The sequence below is a fragment of the Polyergus mexicanus genome, unplaced genomic scaffold, assembly GCF_030449975.1.
Source record: "Polyergus mexicanus isolate NDT 795.1 unplaced genomic scaffold, iyPolMexi1.0 SCAF_8, whole genome shotgun sequence".
Lineage (NCBI taxonomy): Eukaryota > Metazoa > Arthropoda > Insecta > Hymenoptera > Formicidae > Polyergus > Polyergus mexicanus.
Genome location: NW_027223328.1, coordinates 7552602 through 7577347, shown reverse-complemented (window position 1 = coordinate 7577347; position 24746 = coordinate 7552602). Strand labels below are relative to the sequence as shown.

The following is a 24746-nucleotide window of genomic DNA, read 5'->3' as shown; positions in this document are numbered from 1 at the left end:
CGCCCGCAAAGTCGAATAGGGCTGCCTGCGAGCTCGTAGAACGAGAACGGTGGGTGGCTAGCGGAATAACGGAATGGCTAACGGGAACGTCCCTCTGATTGCAGTTAATTTACTCGCTGAATCGGGTTAATGTAGCGTACCGGTCGTACCGTGCTGTTCCGTGCGGTTCCGTACGACGGCGACCTATTGGTGTCCCGGCGAAAGAAAATGGTTTCCTTCGTCGGAGTATCCGTTCATCGTGCCCGCCGACTCGGACCGAATTCTTTTTAATCGCGCAATAACTTCTTGCGCGATTAATTCAATTTCATAATAGCGAGCACCGCTATCTAAACACAGTCTATATCGATTTCTATCTTGGAAGCGGAAAAATTGTACAAAAGGATTGTAATTGAAACAAGTTCTAGAACACATCTGGAAACGTAATAATTTATCGTTAGCGCGTAAGAAAAATATCTGCGAGGCCGCTTAACGTTAGAAAAATAATATATTATGAGCGCGATAATTCATTCGAAATGTATAACACGGTTTCTTCCTTTGACAGGTCGTTAAAATCTTATTTAACTTTAGAGATAGTCGGCTTTAGATACGTCGATGCACATATGTAATCCAGCTGCACTGGTATTTCACGCGCGATCATCCGCCCACATAAGCTGTCATCGATAATGCAATGTCGTTTCTCGTCGTCGCAATCGAACGCACGTCATGGGATCAAGATTGCGATCGACGATCCACGCTTGAACGTTCCGACACGAGACAAATATGAGCTTTGCGTACATAAAATTCAGCAATATCTTTATTCAAAAAATACTTTTACTATATCTAAAAAAATTTTTTTTAAATATTTAAAATATATTTTCCAGTAGCATATTTAATATCCTGAGAAAACTGATTCTGATCCTGCTATTACGTCGCAATGCAAAATTATATCTCTGCCATTATCGTAGTCGTAACCGATGGATATGATTATTCGTATATCTCGATACAAATACCTTATATCATTTACGTCCTCACCGTAGAAATTGATAGTATAAGGCCACCTACGCATCCCGCACACGACGATCGCATATATCGACGAGGGAGTATTCTACGAACGATGCGTGGTAGAGAACGGTAGCGTGGAACTCTACCGATGGGTACACATATGCTCGTGCGTAGCACGAGTGCGTTCGTTCACACGTGTACTCTCGCGCGTGCTACAGAACAGGCGAGACGGACGTCGACGGCAGCGGCGACGGGGGTAGAAGCCATATCGTCCGCGTGTTGATTTACGCGGCGTACCGCGCATTTTTACTACCGCGTTATAGAGATTTAAGTGCGGCCAATTATACGTTTATGCGCCGTCTCCGTGTCTGCTCTCTCTTTCTCTCCCTTTCTCCTTCGCTCACTCGCTAGCTCTTCCGACTCCGTTCAACAACGTTTCCGACCAACGCGCGAGTGCCCAAAACGACGCGTCCGTTTTCTTTCTTCCTTTATTTCGATCTGTCGCAGCTATACTTAGCGAATGGAGAATGGGCGAAGTCTTACACACGTCGACGATAATCTATTTCGAGTCAGCCAGATCTATCGCGCCATTCTCAAAATCAGAAGATACAACTCTTTCCTAGGCGTATATCTATCGCGCTGACGGTGATAATAATTAGTCAATTCCAATTTCCATTTTAAATTAGGAATATTAATTCGGAAAAAGAGATGAAATACGTAGCATGGAATTTTTAACCGTCGCCAAATTTGTCCGAGATTCATGCGAGATATCTTAAATTCAGAGAGTATCGTATAATATCTTGTATATTTCTCCTTCCATGCTATATGTATATCATTGAATTATATATAATTCATTATGCGTGCGCGCGCGAATATGTTTGGAATCTTCGGGGAAACCGATAGGCTTGTTGATCACGTTGAGAAAAAAAAAGTTAAGCCGAGAACATCTTCCTCGAAGACGAGGCCGCAGCCTCTATTTAGGGTGGCCGCGCAAACTGTCGAAATAACCAGCGCATATGGCAGGCCGAAAATAAACTCCTCCTTATTCCCATCCCGTCGAAACGAGGACCGCGCTCGTCTCGCTCTTTCTCTCTCTCTCCCTCCCTATCTATCTCTTGATTTCTCGTTTACGTTTCTCCTCTTTCCATCCTTCCTCGTCAGTGCTTCCTCCCAACTATACGCTTCGAACTTCGGGTCGCGTACGACTTTAGATGCGAGCTCGAGAGTCTCCGATACGCGCGTGTAAGTAGGTAGAAGACGTACCGGATATACCGAGACATTTATTCGTTGCCACATCGCCACGCGCGTAAGAAGGGTCGTCGGGCGAAGGGTTGAGGGAAAAAGAAAATCAAAGAAAGGTGAGACGTCGCGACGTATACGCCTCTTCGAGTATCGCGTTTCGCGGTCACCAAGACGATGAACTCCGCGATTGAGAAAGTTTGACAATACGAATGGGAAATTTTCTAAACCACAATATATAATCATCGCGAGAACTATTGATCGTCCTCGGAAAGAAGAGATATCGACTTTCGGACAAGGACAAAGAACCTTCGGACTCGATGATTTTGCGCGGCTGAGAATCGCGGGGAAGGTCGTTGCACCAAAACACGCTCTTCTGGCTCGTGTTGATCCGAGAGTCTTGGCGGCGACGGCGAGGGGGATCGGGGTTTCTCCTCTCGACGATTCCCAGACTATTTTTGACGATGAAATGTGGCTCGCCGGTGTTGCCTGTCGCGAGAGGATCGTCGCGGTCGATTTCACGATGCGCGCGTATCCACGCATCTGCGCGACGCGTAATACGAGCGCCGTTTAATCCGAGAATCTGCTTAACCGGGAGATTAATCGGCGATTGTGGATGAGATGAGGCGCGATGGGGAGCTCTCTCAAAGTCGGCGCGGGGAGATTGTCGCATCTCGCGAAGCTAGTCCATGTGAAAAGCGCACTTTGTGCAAGTTTGTCTTACAAATGAGCCGCACGACGTGTATAATTCAGCGTGTCGCGTTTGCATGCGTGCACATTGGCGAGTAATCTAGGATAAAGATTTCTCCTCATCTTATCTACTTGTCATTTCTTTTTTATTCATTTTAGTTATTACATCTTTTATCTATAGAAAAAAATTGACGAGATTGTTGAATTATTCCGAAAGTTTTAACATTCCCACATTTTTTCCGTCAAAATTGACAAAATTGATCTCTCGACAGGATCAGTTTTTAGATTTATTCTGGAAAGTTACGATAAGCTCTCGCATTCATTCAATATTAATTGTTCTAATCATTATAACAGTGATGTATTTATTATCAATAAAAAAAAATCTAAAGAACTTAAGACTCATAGCGTAACAGTTTCATCTATTGACAGGAGGGGAAAATCTTAGATGCTCTCGAATTTCTGTAATCCCAATGACGTATCACGACAACGTATCGGCATGCTGCGGAGTGAAGAGGGAAGAGACCGAAATATCTGCCTATCGTTACGAGCCGGGACAAATATGAGACGAAGGGACGAAGAAGAAGCCGCCCGAGACATCGCAGCTATGCGGGGATTAACGGATGGAACGTCGGTCTCTCTTTCGTTCGGCTCTCGGTCCCTAAAAGCATCGGCCGCCTTTCGTTCCGCTCTCGCTTCAGATATTATTGTTACGATAGAGTTTCGGAGTTTCTCAGGAATGTCGCCCCAAGACTCGCGGAACGTGAGCGACGGTCCCCCGATTCTAATTCCTCCGCGATTGTTTACACAGAGGCGCGCGAAGGGCCGCGAGCGACGAAAATGTTCGGCGTAGAAACGATCGTTTCGCCACCCGACGTCGTTTGTCAACGACCGCCGGCCGAGACTTGCCCGATTTATTCTGACGAAACAAAGTGTAAACTCGTTATAAAACGGCACCGACGAAAAAAAGAATTCGACATCGGTCGGGAGCGGAATTTCCCGTCACAACGCCGTAACCGCGCGGACTCGTTCTCTTTGCCGGCGGGCATCAGCCTCTTTTCGTCGACCGCCGCCGCGAGGTGCAAAACGAGAAACACGAATTGCGGACCGAGTCACCGAAGCTCTGTGGGTGAGAAGCTGGCGCGTATCGCGGGATTATGGCGATAAATAAAGCGCAAGGCGGAGAAGGAGAGAGAGAGAGAGAGAGATCGAAAATAAAAGGAAAAGAGAATGCGGTGGAGTAAACACGAGCGAGTGAGTCAACGAACGAACGAACGAGCAGATCGGCAGAGCGAAAGAACGAACGCGGTTGATTGAGACATCGGTAGAGCAGCTGTGACAGTTATCTGATTCATGGACATGCCAAGTGTATTTTATGCCGTACGACCTATGAATACAGATCGATCGGACAGTGCGGCGCGATGCGGCCGCCCCGAGAAAATCATACGCGCGCCTCTCCGCGTATATGGCTGTATCAATTACGCGTATATACCGAGAGAGTCGCGCGCGACACGTAGAAACGCCGAAGAAACGGCTATTAGCGTTAGAGCTATGGAGAGAACGACGACGCATTAGGATTCGTCGAGCGTGTTCCGGCTACCAGTTTCGCGAAGAGATCTGCGGCGCTCGATAACAATCTACGTGATAAATCGCCGATTTGTATCCGCGATTCCAAGCATTCGCATTAATCCGTGAACGCCTTTTTTAGAGATCGACGGACAAACATAAATAGTAGACAATCGTGGGATTTATGAGCAAATGGAGAACAGTAAATGATAAACTGTCATGTGAGAATTATGGAATATGCGGAGAGACGCGAAAAAGAATCGAAATTTCATACATGTTAACGATGCAACAGATGCCGGATATCGTTACGTTTACATGATGTAATTTTTTTATAACTTGCATTTGTTTGTCGAATCTAGTTTCGGTAAGTAACATTTATAAATAAATAACAAAGTTATTTAATTGTAATTTGTAGACATTTCTAGACATTTTTATAGGACAGTCTCTCTCTCTCTCTCTCTCTCTCTCTCTCTCTCTCGGATAATTGTATTAATCAAAATAGGGGCTCGCAAATATGCTGCTTCGTGGATATCGCGAGAAGCGTAGACAAAGCCACGATATCTCCGGGACAACGTTTGCCAACGAAGCACGTACGAGGATTGTACTAATTAATGCCACGGGACCGTGCTGCGGCTTTGGTGATGCGCTATTACTAGCAGCAGTAGTATCGTTACCGTGATAATTACCGGTAGGACGTGAGACTTGGTCTTAATTTGGTCTACCAGTGAAAATTACTAACGCGCGACATCGCGCGATGACCCAAATAATTGCCGCATGATAGTAAAGATCGATAGATCATTCTTTTTCTTTTGCTCGATAAATTCTCGAGATTAAAATATAAACTATTTTTTCTATACTAGCGAAAAATCATAAATTCGACATTGGTATATCTTAAGAATAAATAATTCGGAAAGTATTTTAATATTAAACTTCGAGGCGATTATTATTATTATTATTATTTTTATTATTTACTCTTACAGCGATATGAGCGTTAAAGCGTTTTTGATTATTCTTTTCCTCGAGAACTTTTTCAAGATAATTTTACAAAAATTAAGTAAGAAAAATTTTTAAGATTTTTATTTTATTTCAAATAATAGTTTTCAACATAAGAATGTAGAGCTGATCAATCATAAGTTACATCTAAACATTCGTCTGATGTGAGCCGTGCGTTACAGTTAACGCAAATCATAAAATCTTATCGTCGATTGAATTATTGAACCGTGCTCATGTGCAATGTTAATGTCGAATGTATAAAGCATTGCCACGTGCTTCGCAATTCTTCTCGGCGATATTCTCGGCTTTCTGTTGACGCGAACGACGGACGACGCAATTAACGGATAATTCACGCACGGAATCCCAGAATCTCGGTAACGCTTACGTGTTTACGTAAACTTTTGCGCGATTCCCCTCGAGTGGATCGTTCGGTAAGAACGTTAGCTGGAAGAGGCAGTAATAAAGTCGGTCATTCGATCGACCATCGTAACATACGGAAATAAAAGAGCTAATGGAAACGTGCCGTGGGTGGATGCACGATGTCGTCGTCGTCGTCTTCGTCTTCGTCTTCGTCGTCTTCGTCGTTGACAAGTGCGGATAGCTTTTGGGACATGTGACGAGCACGTGTCCCGAACGGGAACATATCGACTTTCGTCCTGGGATTAGTGAGCCACGGCGGTGATCTCCTCGCGCCAGCGAACTTGACTACGACGCCCGAGTTTTACTTTTTGTCACCGTGTGCGGCGTTAAGACGCGTTTAAACTCCTCGTCACGCGCCGCCATGCGTTAATGCTCGTTTATTTCCAAGTCTCTACGTTTCTCTTCGTCTCTCAAATGATAATTATAAACCAATCAAAGTTAGTCAGTCAATTTTTTTTTTAATATACTTTTTGTGCCATGAGAGAGAGAGAGAGAGAGAGAGAGAGAGAGAGAGAGAGGAAATTAGAGAAATAGATGTATTATATAAGAGTTATCAAGATTATAGCATATAAATGAATCTGAATCTTGAATTTTACAAATTCGAATCTATCGAGGCTTCATCTAATAATAACTTGACATATAGAATTATCCGCAAATTACGAATGCTGCAATCGGTTGATTTAAACTATGTTGGCGCATATCGTATATCTGCGAGTAAGCGCGAGATATGGACCAATTCGCTGACTTCCGCTTGGCTAAGAGTCGAGAGAAATGAGCACCGGTGGCCAGTAATGAGCCAGAAAACTGGCGACAGCTACGCTATGCACTCTATATTATATTCCAACGAGACGGGCCGCGATGTTGCGCTATGTTCGTCGCTCGCGTTCGTACATACGCACGATCGCTTCAAAGCGCGTAGGTATGCGTGTGTATAGTGCGCACGAGGGCCCATAACTCACGCGGCCGGCCCGCAGGCCCGTCTTGTTAGCGCCCCGCAGAAACCGAACTGGGGGATTCTTCTAACTATGATACGGTCTGCTCCAGCGATATATGCGTGATGCCGGGAGAATCGAGGTAGATTCTACGTAAGGTAAAGGGGAAAGGGTGGAAATCAGCGATAGAAAGAGCACGGAGGCAGTCCAGGGCGACGTAAAGGAGAACAAAGTGGAAGAAGAGAAGAACGGAGAACGGGGACGGAGGAGGAGGAGGAGGAGGAGAAAGGAGGAAGAATGTAATCTCTTTCCTTTCCTCCTCTCTGATCCCCACGTCCCTCTACCAACGCGCATAAATGCATAGCTATCTTTGCACGCATCTTCCCTGGCGGAACGACCGAACGAAAAGAGCGCGTTATCGGTACTCCGACCTGATAAATCCCCCGAAAGAATAATGAGTCGACATTATTCATGCCGGCCCGTCAGCGTCGCTCGACCAGTCCGCTCTTTCTCTCTCTCTCTCTCTCTCTCTCTCTCTTCGTTCGTCCGTTTCACCGAAGGCAACGTTTCGGCACTTCGCCATTAGGGGATCTCTGAAAACGAGCGCGGGAGAGAGATCGCCGCTCGTAGAATCGGCCAGACGATATTAGGACAGCGCTTAGCTGGATCAACTGGAATTCGTTCGGGGCATGGATGGTGGGGTCGAGACGACCGATTCGTTTGATCGATAGCGCATCCTGACTCTTGCCCGATACCCATTCCCGGACAGCGATGTTATGGGACAACGCGGAAGAGTCATTCGGCTCACGATTTACGTAAAAGATTTTTCAGATTCTGCAGAGAATACGAGACTCTCTTTGACTTCTAGGTCTCATACTTAATATTTTTTACGATAAAAGCAACGCATGCCAAGAATAATCGGAATAATGATTATATCACTGTAGTATATCTAATGAGACCTTACATTAGCAAATATGCACGGCGCGTGATAAGAATTCTAAGATAAAAGAGCGCACGTAATTTACTCACTCATGAATAATTGCATTTGTATTTTCTCTCTCTCTCTTTCGTTTTATTAATGCTATAACTATTCTCTGTCCTTATTTGTTTAAACTCCCATCTGCGGTATAGTCGCAACGTGAGTGTAAATTCACGATTGCCGTGACCGCCGCGGATCAATTTCCGTTTTACCAAGAGAAACACAACGCTACCCTCTCCTCCCGTCCTCCGCGATGCTCGATATTCGAATTGTCTCCCCCCCTCCCCCCGACGAATATATATACGCCCGACACCGGCATCTACCAGCGACATTGAGTGACACGTTTAGCGCGTTCGTTTTATTACAACTTTCCCCTTTTGGTCGCGGGTCTCCCGCCAATTTGATCGTGCCATGAAACACGTGGCGACAGATTTCGGCGTTCCGCAATCACGTAACCAACCGGGGCAAAACTCTACGCATGGTCCACGCATGGTTGACGAATGACGCGGCCCTCGTCGCTCGACGCTCGCATTCAGAAGAAGCAAGAAGATCCCGGGCTCCCGATACGAACGATGAATTGTCGCGGCAAACGGACATTCAATTTTCCGCGAGCGTCCACGACGAAAAATCAGATACGCGGTATTCTCTCCCGGGCGTGTCAAACTTGGGGCGCGGATATAAAAGTCGGCCGCGATATTTTATACGAGCATGTCGGCTATCGACCGCGTCGACGTACCCCGATCGACGATAAGACCGCGCGAGCGGTCGGCCACAAGCTGGAAGGAGCTTTTTATCCACGGCACGCATCTACGGAACGAAGAAACGACAGAGCGGCGCGAAGCAGACGAACGTGTAAAGAGCGAGAAAGAGGCCGGCGGCCCCTCCTCGCCTCGCCTCCTCTCTCTCTCTCTCGGACGCGCCGCGTTATTTAATGCCGAGCATCGCCGAGCGCCATGCTTAAGTGCTCCGTTGACTTACATCCCTTCGTGACGAGTCGGACGAAAGGAGCGAAATGTCTTGTCGTTCCGTCAACGAGCGTGACGGAATATCAAGAGCGGAGTGAAGCGACCAAATTTGTTGAACGCGACACACGCAAATGATTATTATAAATATATCTAATGTAAGTGGTATAAAGAATATATTTGCCTGTTTTAAAAATGATTCCAGTTCTTGTCGTATCAAAATTAAAAAAAAAAAAAGAGAGAGAATTAAACCAAACTATTATATACTATAAAAAAGGAAGTAACAAAAAATTATGTGTGTCGCATTCGTTAGCGACAAAAAATACACTTCTATCTTCTAATCAAATTTAATAGCGTAATAATTATTTCTATTTTTTAAGTATATAAGGCATACATTGAAGCGCGTAAGGGAAACCATATGTAGATACAAATATGGCGATTCATCCGACTGACTCTGCTTTAGGTAACTGCAGACTTGTTCGTTCCTAAGCATTCGAGATTGGTACGGCCGGCTGAAAACGCGAGGGTCGTCTGAACACTGGCTCACACACATGTTCCCAGAAGAGGATGGCGCACATGAGGTGGTAAACATCGGGAAAGGGGGCGAGAGAGGGCAGTTGGTTGTGATGGAAACGGCATTCCATCAAACCAGACTCCATCTTACCTACGTCTAAGCTACAGTCTAAGCTACGTATCTCTGCCTTATCTCTCTCTCTCTCTCTCTCTCTCTCTCTCTCTCTCTCTCTCTCTCTCTCTCTCTCTCTCTCTCTCTCTCTCTCTCTCTCTCTCTATCTGTCTTAGGGTTTTTCCTTTTTTTTCTATTCGCCTACACTCGATTGGTGTGGAATTGACTGCGAACGTATATATCTCTTTGCGGCGACTAAAATATTATGCAAAAATATAAACAACCGGATAGCTATTTGAAGGAAATGCTTTGCGACATCCAAGTTAGATATACTATCTCTAAAATTATTGGATCGAACCGGGTAGATCAAAAGCAGACTTTGCTATTTCACGATCTGCCGAAATTCTCTCGCTCGCTTTCCGCGGAAGATATTGCCCGCGGAGATCGCGAAATCGTTGCGCTAAACATAATTTGGCGTTTGAAATAGCCACAATGCGGCGATTCAACCATCGTATGTAAAATGACAGTTGGCAAAGAGAGCGTCTTATTTACAATGGCGTCAATTAGCGGGCCACTGTAAAAGCATCCTCGAACGAGGGTACAAGCGGTCGTTTAATGGCGTCTTACTTATGCGCTCCTCGTGATTTCTGGGAGATCGGGGATCGACATGGAAAGCCTCCGACTGTGAGAAAGGTCGACGACGCGACGGCGAATGGGCGCGTTGACGTGACTCGATGGATGCATTTTTAACGTAACCAAAATAGCGGCGGGAGCACGGTATTCGGAATAGCTTTTGAAGAGAGCGGCAGAGAACAAGTTAAAGGGATCTAAAGAAAGAGAGAGAGAGAGACAGAGACAGAGACAGATAAAGAGATAGTAATGTAGAAAGAAATGGACAGACAGAGAAGGAGAGAGAGAGAGAGAGAGAGAGAGAGAGAGAGAGAGAGAGAGAGAGAGAGAGAGAGAGAGAGAGAGAGAGAGAGAGATCGAAAGGCAGACAAAATAGCGACAGCTGCGACAAAGACGACAACGACGGCGAAGACGACAAGGCTATAACTTTGTACCGAATTCTACTGCGTTCTTTCTTCAACGCTTCGCATAGAAAAACGTTGCAACTTTTTCAAAAAGTATCATCCACGTTTCTTATTTTTATTTTTAAATTTAATATTAATAACAGACCATTAATATCGCAAAAAAAAGCTTTTAGTAAGAGAGTATGATACAGTAGGCTTGTGACTTTTATAACCCAATGATGCGACGGTGAAGCGAGCAAGTACAAGCTGATATACGTAAGACTGCGTGAGAACATATTTACGAAGCTAGAAGTTCCGAGGTCAGGTAGACATCTAGAACGACACGGCGATATCGACAGTCGGCCGAAGTCGTAAACCTAACCCCTTATGGCGGTGTGCGGTAACGCCTCGCATGGCACGTCGCTATCTCACGAGAGGCCAAAACGAGAGTGAGCCGGCGAATGGAAGGAAAGAGTCGCGCTGTTCGATATGCAGATAGAAGAAGTAGGTGTTGGAGAGAGTGTGTAACGTCGCACGAAAGACCCATCGCGTGGGCGAAACGTCCCGTTACTTTACGATTATTTTACAGCCGACCGTCATTGACGTCGCTGCGAAGTCGCAAGGAAAAACAAGAAGTAGAAGCGATCAAGCTGAAAACGAAGAAACGTGTAGCTTCGATACGTGACATCGGTCGAGGGCGCATCGTCGAAGCGAAGGTTCGTAAAATGCAAGAAATTGTGGCTTGCGCGACCTGCGTTGCGCGTTACGTGTATAAAAAACACTATGCACGTCTGACTAGAATAACGTTAGAAAATATGCTATTTGTAAATATTTAACGAGCTAAAAAATTAACAAATAAAATACGTGAAAATGCACAAGCACAAATAAATTTTTACTTTCTATCGAAAAATTTTACACATTAAATTTTATACAAAATCACATATCAGTTAAAAAAAAAAAAAAAAAAAAAATTTGTTTAAAGCATAAGCAACAGCAATAAAGCGCGCACAACAAAAGAAATGCAAGATGAATTTGCATCTTGCGTATCGGAACGACAAAACCTGATATCGGTTACAAGGACGATCGCGATGAAGGGTCGAACGATGAGAACCGTGGCGCGTGGATCGTACGATCTCGTAAATCAATGCGCGCTCAGATTGCGCTCGTATTAGCGCCAGTTTTACGGCGCACTTGAAGAGATAGATTTAAGTGCAGACGTGACCTTAGCGCCGATCGATAGAACCGGGTTGTCGGTGGTCGGTGGCCATTGACGATTATTGCAATATGCTCTCGCCCTATTAAAATTAGAACGAGATATTTAAAGCGTGGCTCGGCTGCGATCGATCGATCGTCGATCCAGGACGTTGATCCTTCGCGTGTCAGCGTCACGTGTTCGCGCTGCTCTGCTGCTCGGAGATTACGTAAAAGATATTTTAAGGCCCGCGAGCCCCTGTCTTTCCTCTTATGATTAATGAGGAAGACGAATTTATAAAGATATCGTTACCGATGTCAAGGTCACCATGGTATCTTAACGTCGCCCCGAGCACATCGTTCTACAGGCGTTACTCGAGAGCTTCTTCACATTACTTGCATCGAGTATTCAATCATCTATCTTTAACGCCACGCGCAATTTTTTGCAGCTCCCGAAATACACGCTAAACATTGTCGTGATAATAAAAGATTGTTTAATCGATAGTCCGATATATATATATATATGTATTCTCATCGAGTTATCGAGCAAGAAACGTTCGCCGTGAATTCGCCTACCGTCAATTTGCATCGCGCACACGCGCATAAATGTCCGTGAACGCGAAAACAACGAATACAACGCGATACCACGACTGCAACGTCGTCGCATATGTAAATGCGCGGAGGCACCTGCACAGTGATAAATTGATTATTCCCGACCCTTCCTCTCGAGTCTCTTCCTTCTCCTACCGGCGCAGCGCGGCGGTTCTCTCGAGGCCTCTGTTGAGCAACGTGACTGCTCGATCGGCCTGCCTCTAGATCGCATTATAATAAATACATAATGTCGATACTTAATATTTTACGCAGACAGAATTTAAAGAATACCATAAACAGCACCCTTGGGCATCGAGCCTGCAATTTCGCAAATTTCTTAAAATATACGACGATCCAGTTAACCTACGTATTATATCGAAATTGATCTAATTTCTATTACAAATTTGAATAGTGCTGTATTAAGTGTATAAATAAAATATTAATTAATATAAATGATTGTGTAAAATGTTAATATAAATTCTTGAATATTTATGCAAAATTGCAAGACAATTAAAAATTTCTCGATTCACAAATTGAATTTAAAAAATACTACCTACCAAATCTCAATCTTAAATGTAAATTTAAATTACAACGAAAATTTTGCCACATCCGTCTTTTAATTATACCACGTAGTTATTATCGAATCTGGCGAGGAGATACAAGATACAGATCAGAGTGCGGCGCGGGTGATCGTGTCATTTCGGTAACCGAGTCAATACACGCCATTGAAACACTCGATGCCGAGTCGTCGAGTGCCTCGTAGAAGCGCGCGTTGCGTGCACGTTGCATCTGCGAAGGGAAGATTAGGGGCAGCCAGGGGTGGGACGGGATCGCATTGTTTCTCTCGCCGTGGCAATCCGTTGTCGGCCCTCTTCATTCGAGTGTCCTCGTTCTCCCTTCACCGTCGCTACGCCACCAGCATCACCATCGACCACGGCACGGCATCATCGTTACTCTGCAACCGTCTAGTCTCATCGCGCGTCGCCGCGCCCGCTACTTTTCGCCGGCTTTCGTCGAGTGCTTAGACTTTTCGATCACCCTCGAATCGACCCTTCGAGCGACAGCGAACGCCGCTGTACCGCCCCCCCTCTGTTTCTGACTGCACCCTCCAAGCGCCGACAATTAGTTTCCCATTGACCTATACCGCGCACCCTCCACAGTACACCTCGCGAAAGAATCAAACCGGAACAACAAACAAACAAAGGACCGCTTAATTCAAGGGTAGCGATGGAAACCGCGCGGCCTGTATTTACGATAAATCTACTTCTATTGTTACCCGCGCATTTTTATTATATTTAATATTAAATACACGAATCTAAAAAATTAAAACCATAAATTTTATAAAATTTATTCAACGCGGAAAGTTTCGCTATATTTATATTTGATTCCGTATTCATATCTCGTCAAAGCATTTGAAAATAACGATATATTCATTTTTAATGAGAGACAGTTAAAAATATATTGCCATATTGCGCTTGACAAATACGCGCACGTTTTGACTGCTCGCTTCAGGTTTGACTCGAAGGAGCCATGACCTCATTACCGAATCGTATACACGATCGGCGTTTACGACGTCAGTGCCGGTCCGTGTGCGTGGCTGTGTGTGTTTGACACCGCCGATACCAGACGATACCAGTCGAGGGCACGTGTTGGTCATGAGAGCCGGTATGTCATGTCCGGCAGGTAGCCGAGAGTGTAACACACGGTTCTCGCACGTCTGTTCCGCTCTTTCGACGTTGTAATTAAACGCGAGGGGGCCGCGGCTGGAATAAAAGTCGCGCGGCATCGCTAATTAACGATGCCAAGGTGTCGAGATCAAGTCGCAGTATTTCACCGAGCATTGTTGGATCACGTTAAATCGTTCGCGTCGAACAAGATCGACGGCGAACGGGGAAGAAACGTAGGATCGACTCGCACCGTACAGATACTTGGGACAAGGACAACTAATAGGGCGGCTTATTTTTAAAAAATAAGCCACCGAGGAGATAACGGCGAGAGTTCCGTCGCCTGGTCCGGCATTATAATTTGTGCGTCGCCTCTCTTTGGTCGATGGCGAGAGAGCGGCGACGACTCGCGCAAACTTGACATTTTAATTATAAGAGCAAGATATCTCGATAAGACAAGAATTTGCGATTAGAAACAATGTGCGTAAATAGGGGGTCACAATATGTCAAGAATTCTTGAAAATTTCCATATATTTTATACCAAATTTTATTTAAATCTCAAATTTTATGTAAATAACTAAATATTTAATCATATATATTACTTTCAGTCATAATATCTACATCATCTTATCAATCATATATCATATATCAATATATCGATATACAATTTTTTCAAGATTAATTATATATTTTTCCGTATTGCGTGCTATAAAGCATAAAAAAAAACTGTATCATTGTCATTCTAAGTTTGCTTTTTAAGCGTACTCGACAAAGTATTGTACTCTATATATATAGATAGTAGAAAGAGACAAGAGTAAGTTGGAGTGGAGCAAAGAAAGACGTAGAAAGAAAAGCGCGCGATCCAGTAAAAAAAATACGGTACAACGAAAAGATCTCGTTGTGGATTGTACGCGATGGACTCCATGTACAATGGAATGTAACGTCGTAATAACACAGCGGGCATAGCGGCAATATCGTTCTTGGAGTGTACGCCAAGCCCCGATGTACAACGATGTAAACGCATCAAGTGCCTCGACGCGTGTTCTAATAGATGCACCTCTCTCGCACCATGCCCTTTAACAACGAGCCATACTTTAGTTCATCGAGCACGGCGGACTGTTCGATACACTCGCCCTACCGCGACGTATGCAATATCGCGACATCGACACGAGCAAGGAAAGTTGTAACGTTCAAGATCATATATTATTTCACCGATGGAACTGCGGTCGCTTGTAATAACATGCAAAGAATACCAACACGCGAGAATTCACGGCATTCATTGTCTAGCGTTAAATTATATATATATATTTTTTTTTTCTTTGAGAGAAAATCGGCGATGCTCCATGCTGCCGTGAAAGGGCTGAATCAAACGACGTCGGCGCGAGTTACGCGGCAGAAAACAAAATGCAATTAACGACAATGGCCGCGTCTGTTCATTAGCATTTTTTTACGTGCTCGCTCGCGGCCTTTGTTCTATTTTCATTTCGTTCCATCGCGGCGATCTACCGGCTCTTCTCTCTTTTCTACGGCCAGCCACTTCGCTCCATCGCCGGTGCACGCTTCATCCCTTCGCCTCTTCACCTTCAGCGTCCATTGTTGTCGGCGATGGCGGTGCGCTCATTGTCCGCTCCGACACAATAATAATTGCGCTAATGATCGCGCTCGAAAAGTGCTTCGTAATCGGCATAGTGGAGGGATCGATCCTTTCAAACTCTTTAGCCCCGTTTCTTAGAGTAACTACCAACGCGATAAAAAAGTTTCTTTCAATAAAAAAGAAACGATGAAAAAGCTACAAGTCGAAATCCACGCGTGTAATAGACGATATGTGCGAACGGTCAAGATAACTTTCAACAATTAATACTACTTTTAAATCTACGATTTTCTGTATCCGCGCACGCAGAGAAAGTCAACTAAAATTTTGTTTGATCTCGGTTTAATTTGTTAGAGATATCGTATAACGATAAAAAGGAAAATGATGCACACGATCTCGTATGCACAGTTTAAACAACTACAACTGAGCAAAGACCGACGCGGTCGATGCACAAAGAGGCAGATATGCCCGGAAGCGATCGCCGAGATCGAAGCGAGGACGAAAGAAGGGACTAGAGAAAAAGGGCCGTAGGTCCATTAAGCCGTAGCTTCTCATTCCGCGAGCGTTACCTCTCTCGCGCCGGTGCTCAACCACATATTAAAGGGATAATGTAAGCGCGCGCCCGCACGTGTGTGCACGATTCGTACGTACCTAGAACGTGCGTTAACGTACGAAAGCGGATAGGATACGCCACGCGGGGCACTCTCTTCATTTCCAGGCTGTCACGAGCAGAAGAAGATTCGGCCTGCGTTTGACAGCCCCAGGGTCTGGGTTGGGTGCTGGTGCTGCTGCTGCTGCTGTTGCTGCTGCTGCTGCTGCTGCTGCCGCCACCGCTGCCGGGGCTGGGAGAATCGTGCAGGGGCACGTCGGAGGTGGAGGGTACACAGTCGGGAGAATCGGGGAAGAGACGAGGGAGAGAGGAGGAGAGAAAGTTGGCGTGTGCCCATGTGCCGGTACTACCGATTATACCGTATACTGCATCGTACTGCTACATCGCGAAACCACCCCTTCTACATTCCCCCTTTTCTCTTGCACGGCTTTAACTCGCCCTCCGCCAGCACTCTTTTAGCTATATTTATCTCTCTCGCGGAAAAATTGTGGAAGCAGACCGATACAGAAAGAGAGCTACCTGCGGATGTCTCCTTTCCTCCGTTCATATCGGCGGTATTGTCGTATCTCTCTCTCTCTTATTCTCTTCCCAGCGACAAGCGAAATGCGATCCTTTCGTAAATTTTACGTTTTAATTATTCTCCCGTTGAGTTCGATTGCCTTTGTCGTATTCGATGTCCGATTATATGGGCTTCGTAAAAACGAACAAAGAATCAAATTCCGCGCGCAGGTTTAGATTGAATCATCAAATGGAATAACGCATTAAAGCATGCTGTTGCCAAAGAAGCCAGGTGTGAAGTCGTAATTACTTTGCATAGTAATAGCCTCAGCATATCTACATACACGATGAGAAAACCTATTCATTAACGAGGGTAATGCAAAACTGCTGTAAGTTGACCGGTATAAAAGAATTGTACTGAAAATATTATTCGAGGAGAATCTCGAAAACGTTTTATCCGTAAATTATTTAATTGTATATAATGTATGTTTCCGTTTTCTCTTCTTTAAATAATATTGCTATTTATGTAATGGCAAATATATAAGAAAACTGCGTTCTTAAAATTAATTAATAAAAAATTAATATATCGCACATATCGCGCACGCGTTGATGTACAATATATGGTATAATACGGTAAATATTATTGTAATATGACATATATCATATTTTCCGACTATCACGCGCATCTGCTTCATCGGCGGATCCTTCGCACGATGGACAATCATCGACCGGATTTTCATATCGCGAGAAATATAGCGGTACCTTCGTACGTTTACGATAGAATTATTCTCGCGAAAAAGGTGGAGAACCGACAAGAGAAAATATCGCAAAAGCATGGAAACGGGGAGAAAAAGAACTTGAGGAAAGGAAGAGAAGAAGAAAGAGGAGGAGAGGAATGGGCGCGGAGGGAGTAGAGGGTCCGGAATCGAAATTCGGAGGACCAACGAGATTTCCGATGGAAACTGGAAACACGCGTGGAGCAGACGGGTTACCGGGAGAGAGCAGATGCAATGACGGCTGCTGTTTAATATCGGTGCCGCACATGGGCGCACTCCGAGACACATTTCACTAATATTGCAGCCAGCCAGCCAGCGGCAGCAAGCGGCAGCTAGCGGAGACGGCGCGTTTCCCAGTCGCGCACGCTTTACATATCTCTCGGCGCATTAATATATTCAACACATATGAATATTGCAGAGGGAAATACATAGGAAGCGAGATAGAGAAGGAAAAACGAAACGAGAGAGAGAGAGAGAGAGAGTGAGTAGAACGATGAGAGGCAGACAGAGATGATGTACTCGCCAGCTAAACCATTGTACCTATCTTGGGCTTCATGAAATCTGCAGTTCTCGCTTTCGCTCTTTCACTATCTCTCTATCCCTGTCTCGCGCTCCCTTCGCCTCTCATTGTTCCGCGACAGAGCTTTGTGCTTTGTGCCTCTCGCAACTCCGGAACTATTTCCGTGGCTTTGAATAAGGAACTAATGAATACGAACTGTGGATGGTGGCAAGCTTATATATTCCCCGACATGTATCACGTTTATCGTACGCGCGCGCTCTTCTTTCGCATTCGAGCTACTCCATTTCCTTTCTCGCGTTATTGACGTATAATGATCCTATCGAAAAACGGTGATCGACGAGAAATTAGTTCTAATCTTGAAAAATTAATACAATCTAGAATAAAGACGTTGTCATTGATAATTTCCTTATTTACGATCGTCAATTATAAACAATTTTAATCAACGGTATCCTCTCGAATCTGTTTCCCTGCCAACTATCTTCACCGATGCGTTCCAGCTGGCGTTGTGCAATTTCGGCGAGAGATTTTCGAACGAGGCATTTTCTACCTCCCATGGGAATCAATTACCCTCCCACCCTCTCTTACAAGAATGGCCGCCTCTTTGAGCGATGGTATGCAAGAGTCCCCAGTGTGCGCGTGTGCATATGTTCGAAAATCGCGTCAACACCCGCGTGACAACGTAACGCGTGCACATAATATACAGATATATGTATACATATGGAACATGAGCGTGAGTATGAAGTCACGTCTGTACTTCTACATATATATGTATATATATATAATATATATGTTCACACAGACGCGTACGCGTATGTCCGACTCCTTGGCAATAGAGACTGGAGAGGACAGAAAGAGGAGACGGAGAAAGAGGAGACAGGCAGGAAAGAACGAGAGAGAAGCAACGGTGATGGATCGTCCAATCAGTGCCACGAGATGGAGTACGAGTGAAGGAAGCGAGACCAGGAGAGAATCTTCTCCACCTATGGCATGGTACGCGGTGGACGATGAAAAAAAAGAGAGAGAGAGAGAGAGAGAGAGAGAGAGGAAGGACGACAGAGAGAGAAAGAGAGAGGGAGAGGTCATGGTCGGGTCGGTCTCTTGCTAATCGAAGAACACGAGATGGCCCTGTGGCGGCTCCGCGCCGAGAGAAACTCTACCTCGGCTATTCTCCTCTGCCATCACCTATCGCCGGACCGGCTATTGTGTAACTTGTTCTCGACGAAGCAACGAATTCTCGTCCGCGAGACCAATAGTTGTTATCACGAGTTTCCCTGACATTGTTCGATAAAATTCCAATTAATTCGTATTTTGGAATCGTTTACGAATCTTAAATATTCGTACCTTTCTGCGATACCCTTCCCTCCGCTTCTTTATATCTTTAAATTTTATCAATTTTATCTATTTCGTTGCAACTACCATCTTACATTATATTGATATATTTTTTTCGCATTAATTCCTCTCCAATAAAAAAAAAAAAATAATGATATAAAATTTTAAGATAGCTCGCATTCCTCTTTTCTTCAAGAATTTAGGAGAAAAACTGAATCGTATGTTTATATCGTCAATATATTTTTTGATATTGTCAAAACATGACTGAACATTTATATAATGAATTTCAAATAATTTTATCCTTGATATAAATGAAAATAATAAAGCTCGACACACGTATAGACAATTTTGTACAAAACCGGATTGCATTTATATCCGAATTGTATCGATTACGTAAGGCTATGCTCGCTTGCTCCTGGAGGAATCTCGCGGTGTACCGAGACAAACGGAACTGCGGTCGAAAGGGTTGAGTCCAAGGGTCGCCAGCCACGAGGTTGAACATCGCTCAAACTACCGCGTACAATACCGGCGAGGATCCGCGTTGCGGAGGAGCTTCGTCGATGAATGTTTGCACGCGGAACGCCACGAAAGGATACCCGCAATGGCGTAACGAGATAATCAAACGAGATATTAGCATAATCGCGCAAACTTTCTTTCATTACCCTGTTCTCTCAGCTTACATAACGATTTAATCGCGGAAATCGTATCTTCCTTAATTGCACTTATCTTACACTGTTTTCTATATTTCGTTTCTTATAACGAGATTGGCAACGTCACTTTATACGGATTAGAGAATTCACCGGAAAAGCCGGGTGTATAAATATACGACATGTGATACGTCGTAAATTCAAATTATCTTTTCGTCAATGAAAGCGAACACTCGTTGTATATGTCAGATCTCGCGAAGAAAGTTTTTATTACATAAACGCGGTGCATAATTTATTGATGCTACAAATCCAAGATTATTGCCGAAGTAAAACGAGTTTTGCTCTTTTTATTCATAGATAGAATTATAATATTACACGATACAAGATACTTTTAATATTTTCTATTTAAAATTTTTTCCTCTCGACTCTTTCACGGCGCTTTTAATTAACAAACTTCGTTAATCATGATATTAATAAACGACAACGACGGGCGAGGAAAGTATATATCCCATTAAACAAAAAAGAAATACAAAGTGCGACAACGAATGTATGACTCGAATGATATATCTAGCTACGTCGATTCTCTTTCATCACCCACAGACACCCGAAATGCACTGTGGGAGATTGAAAAATGATTTTCTAGCAACGATGTAGCACACGAGCTACGCCACTGTGCATAGAGTGGCGAAAGAGAGGAAGAGAGTGAAGAGAGAGAGAGAGAGAGAGAGAGAAAGAGAAAGAGCGGCTAACAATGGCCGCCAACCAAAACATCCGATAAATCTAACCGGCCCGGACCTCAAGCCCCGAGGGGTTTTAAACTCTCTCACCCCAAAACGCCGACGCGGGCGCAACCCTTACATTACGTTACACACTCACGGAAAAGGGAGCCATGCCATGTGCTATTGCAGGGCGAGATACGAGGGAACGGTGAAGGGTGAGGGTGAGGGTGAGGGTGAGGGTGAGGGGGAGGGGGAAGGGGGTGATAGCGGGTGTGCACGGTACGGTGGTTCGGCGCGATAGGGACGGCGAGAGGAGAGAGACGGTGATGCGCGACCGACGAAAAACCAAACCGAGAGAATTCCACCCGTCTACCTCTCTCCTCCTCTTTCACCTCCGTTTCTCCAGCATTCGTCGTTCCCCGTCTCGGCTAACCTCCTTCTACCGGTAAACGTAACGAGATCTGCCGCGCGCGAGCGGTCCGTGTACCGCGGTTCTGACGAAATTTCGACAAATTTGTTTCGCTACCGCATCCTAATTCGTTTTTGTCCCCGCCCTGTTCGAAGCCGCGGCCGAAATTCCGTCTCGACGAACGCGCGCTTTAAAATTGCGATGGGAGTTACTCGTTGTCAGCACGGAGACTTTGAATAATTATTTATAAATGTATAAAAATATTTTTCTATTTGATTTTCGTCAGATCAAATGGCAAAAAGACAGGCTGGTAAAACGTGAGAACGAAACTGCGAGGAGGATTCGACTAACTTTCGAAACGTTCGTGATGTATGTCTACAATGTACAACGATCGGAGAAAAATCGCGCACGTCAGTTAGGACGTGCCATTTCGAACGCGTTCTTACGAACAGTCGAAATAACACGAGAGACGTCGGCAAATATCTCCGTCGCCGCGCTCTTCGTAATAGACGGCGAGACGGAAATATGCGGTCAGGGAAAACGCGGAGGCGCGCTAATGTCGTCGTCGACGCAGAAACTTGACTCTCGTCGCGCGACGTATCGAGAGTTAAACGGCGCCTGGAATCCCGGGATTCCTCGACAGTCGCGCGTAATCAGGCGCGCGTCTACGATATTTCGCGGCCAGGCTGAGTGGCGAACCTGCGTTTCCGCGTCGAGGAATGTCGATAGCTATCGACTATGCACGCAAGTTTTGATGTGCTGCTACTTGCCAAAAGAATATTGAGAAGTAATTTATAGTTAAGGATATAAAGAAAAAAAAAAAGCTCGCGACGAGAGGAAGGATGAAAAAGTTGTTGGATCGTTCCTTCTAAGATTGTACGATGTTTATCTGTCTAAAATAAAATAAGGAATGATGATTCTACATATATAGGCGAGAATAAATGTATAATAATTCATTGTAAGTTTGATATTTTACATCGATCTTAGAAATATGATTCGCATTACCATTTAGAATGTCAACGCGCCAAATCGAATGAAATTTTGCAATCGCGCGTCGCCATTGAATACCTCTCGTTATTCGCGCGCTACATCGACTCGATGCTCCTGAATACGGAAAAAAGGATTCACATGAAGCCGCGCGAAACGAAGGGGTGGGCGGGGGGTGGGGGTGGGGGGTATGGAAACGAGAAGAAAAAGTAAAACCCTTTCTCTCTGGAGCGGTACGCGAGCCCAAGTCCGCCCCACCTATCCTTTACGGATCGGCTCGAGAGGAGCGGAGTCCGCGCGGCCGTTTGCTCGCTCCGTGGGCGGAAGGAAGAGGTCCAGATGAGGAGAACGAGGAGGACGAGAGGCCAGAAAGAGGGACAGACAGGTCGGCCCGAGAGAGGAACCCGCGGCTGCCATGGTTACCGTCGCATTGCCGCCTCGCCTCGTTGCCATGGAGACGACGGCATCCCCTGGTCCATCTCGTTCTCCTCTCGCCGCCGCTCTTTCCGCTCTCTCGCTTTCTCTGCTCTGCTCTGCTCGCACGACGAGTCGGCTCGCTCGCACTCGCGGAATTCCGTCTTCCTCGCTCTCGAGGCGCCAATCTTCTTTCCGACGACGACGGGCGGCTCGCTCCCTCGCCCTCGCTCCGTCCTTCCTTCGCGGAGGATACCAGAGAGAGGGAAGTCGAAAAAGAGAGAAACGGACACGAAGGAGACAGCCCGCAGACATGTACGCATGCGCGATACTTGGTCGGAACACTACTTTTGATCACTTATCAAAAACAAGCGAGTCGCTAACGCAACCTCGTAGTGCACTCTTGCACGATACCTATCTGTAGCATTCGAGAGGGATCTTGATGTCGTTCGAAGAGGATCGACACGATGTCGTCCCTCGCTCAAATGAGAAGCGCACAAGATCGCGCAAGCGTGATAATAGAGCGAAAGAACGGAAGTATAACGTCGAAAAATTTTTTTTTATAATTCTTTCTTTCATTCCTTATCTTTTTAAAAACTATTGCAATATCTCGTTCAATTTAGCTTATAAATATATTTGATACTGACGATGTATATAAACACGTGAGATATTTTGGATTGTATTCGCCGATATCGATGAGTCAAGTTTAATTTGGGAATAATAAACGAGTTTCTGCCGAATTTTCTACAATTTTGTGCGTTAACCATCGCCAAGCAAAATTATTCGCTCGCCAAACGAACGAGATGTAAGCGTTCCGTTTCATAAACCGCGATCCTGATTGGCCGTCGCGTCATTCGATATCAATATTTATTCAACGCGGCGAATGCCCGAGACCGATTAAAACTTGTTTATTACGATTCGCTCCTCCCACTGAACACACACACCAAGTGCGCGCATAAAACGATCGCGCCTTTTCTCTTTACGTTACGCACGGCACGCGCGATTAAAAATGATTGAAGATTAATTCGGACGAGAGTCAAAATAAATTCACGCATCGTCAATGTCATTACGCGCAGCTTTACACTGTGTATTACACACTTGAAAAGTATTATAATTAAATATATTGGTAGATGAAAAATATTAATCGTTTCCGAAAAAAATTCCGGAATCGTGCAATCTTCAAAAAGCACTTATTTTTGCAATTATTATTCGTGTTATTTATTTGCTTATTTAGCTCAGAGTTATTTTTCAACGCTCTGAAATTCCCTCAAGTGCAAAGCTTTAGCAAAAAATAGGTAACAATTGTAATAAAAATAAAAAATAAAAATGACAAAGAGAGCAAAAATTACAAAAGTTTATATAGACAAATTTTGCAGACAGAATATCGGAATAATATTTGCAATTTAAAAATAGAGAATTATAGATAAAAAGAAATTTTACAGTGCAGGCTTTTAAAAAGTTTACAAATAAATGTAAATGAGAGCAGAGGAAAAATAATATCAACGAGAAAGAATAATAATAATAGAGTAAGCATTTTTTTTTTTTTTTTTTTTTTTTTTTGCTAGAGAATTATTGAATAATGTTAGTATGTTTTAATAGAAATTGATAGAAATTAATCTTGAATTTTATGGCATCTACTGATGTAAGCGTTACAAACGATTGACGCGATATCATCCTTAAGCTTAAAAAGGTATTGCGTGTAAAAAAATCTCTTATAGAAGTCGCCGCCACATGTGGGCGCGTTACGCGCAAGACAAAATATAATTGATGTTGATACGACGAACTTTCATTACTTCGAGATTGCGAAATGGCAGCTTTTGACTAAGAGCGATGCCCTTATACATATATGCAAGCGATAGAAGCGCAAAAATTTCAGATTTATGCGTTGAACTCGACTTACCGGGACTGCCGAGGAAGACGGAGGAATAAAGGACACCACGACGCGCGTCGCTCGCCGCACGTTGCGCGTCAGGCGGCGAACTCCATTCTCTACGAGGACACCATTTACCTGAAACAAATTTTTTTTCTTCATTAAAATAAAAATTATTGCAACATAATTATGATAAATTTAATTTCTCAATCATTCCAGTTGCCATTTGTTTTTCGCGATATTAATAAACATATTCGTAAAACAGTTGTGTTTTAAAAACGGATATCGTGGATCTTCAATAAAAGAAAAAAAGAAAAAAAACTTAATATTAGAGAAAAACAGTAACTCTATAAATCTCCATTCTCAAATCAGCCAATGCCGTTGACACGCTTTAAATGCATTAAAATAAAAGGAGATATTGTGCCGAGTCAGCGGTTTTGAATTATGGAAAAAATTCCTCAATGGATTTGTTTCGAGATTGAAAGTCGGCAGTTTACAACGCCACATTGAAAATGCTGTAGAAAAATCATGCC

The 24746-nt window shown here is 44.3% G+C and overlaps 1 protein-coding gene across 2 annotated transcripts in view; it reads right to left on the bottom strand.

The window, feature by feature from the left end:
• Hth (Meis homeobox homothorax) overlaps nucleotides 1–24746 on the bottom strand; it is a 384416-nt gene that overhangs the window by 148748 nt on the left and 210922 nt on the right. For both annotated transcript variants that reach the window (XM_070300419.1, XM_070300420.1), the window contains exon 9: nucleotides 24244–24351. In XM_070300419.1, coding sequence (XP_070156520.1) covers nucleotides 24244–24351 — 108 coding nt within the window. The remainder of the gene's footprint in view (nucleotides 1–24243; nucleotides 24352–24746) is intronic.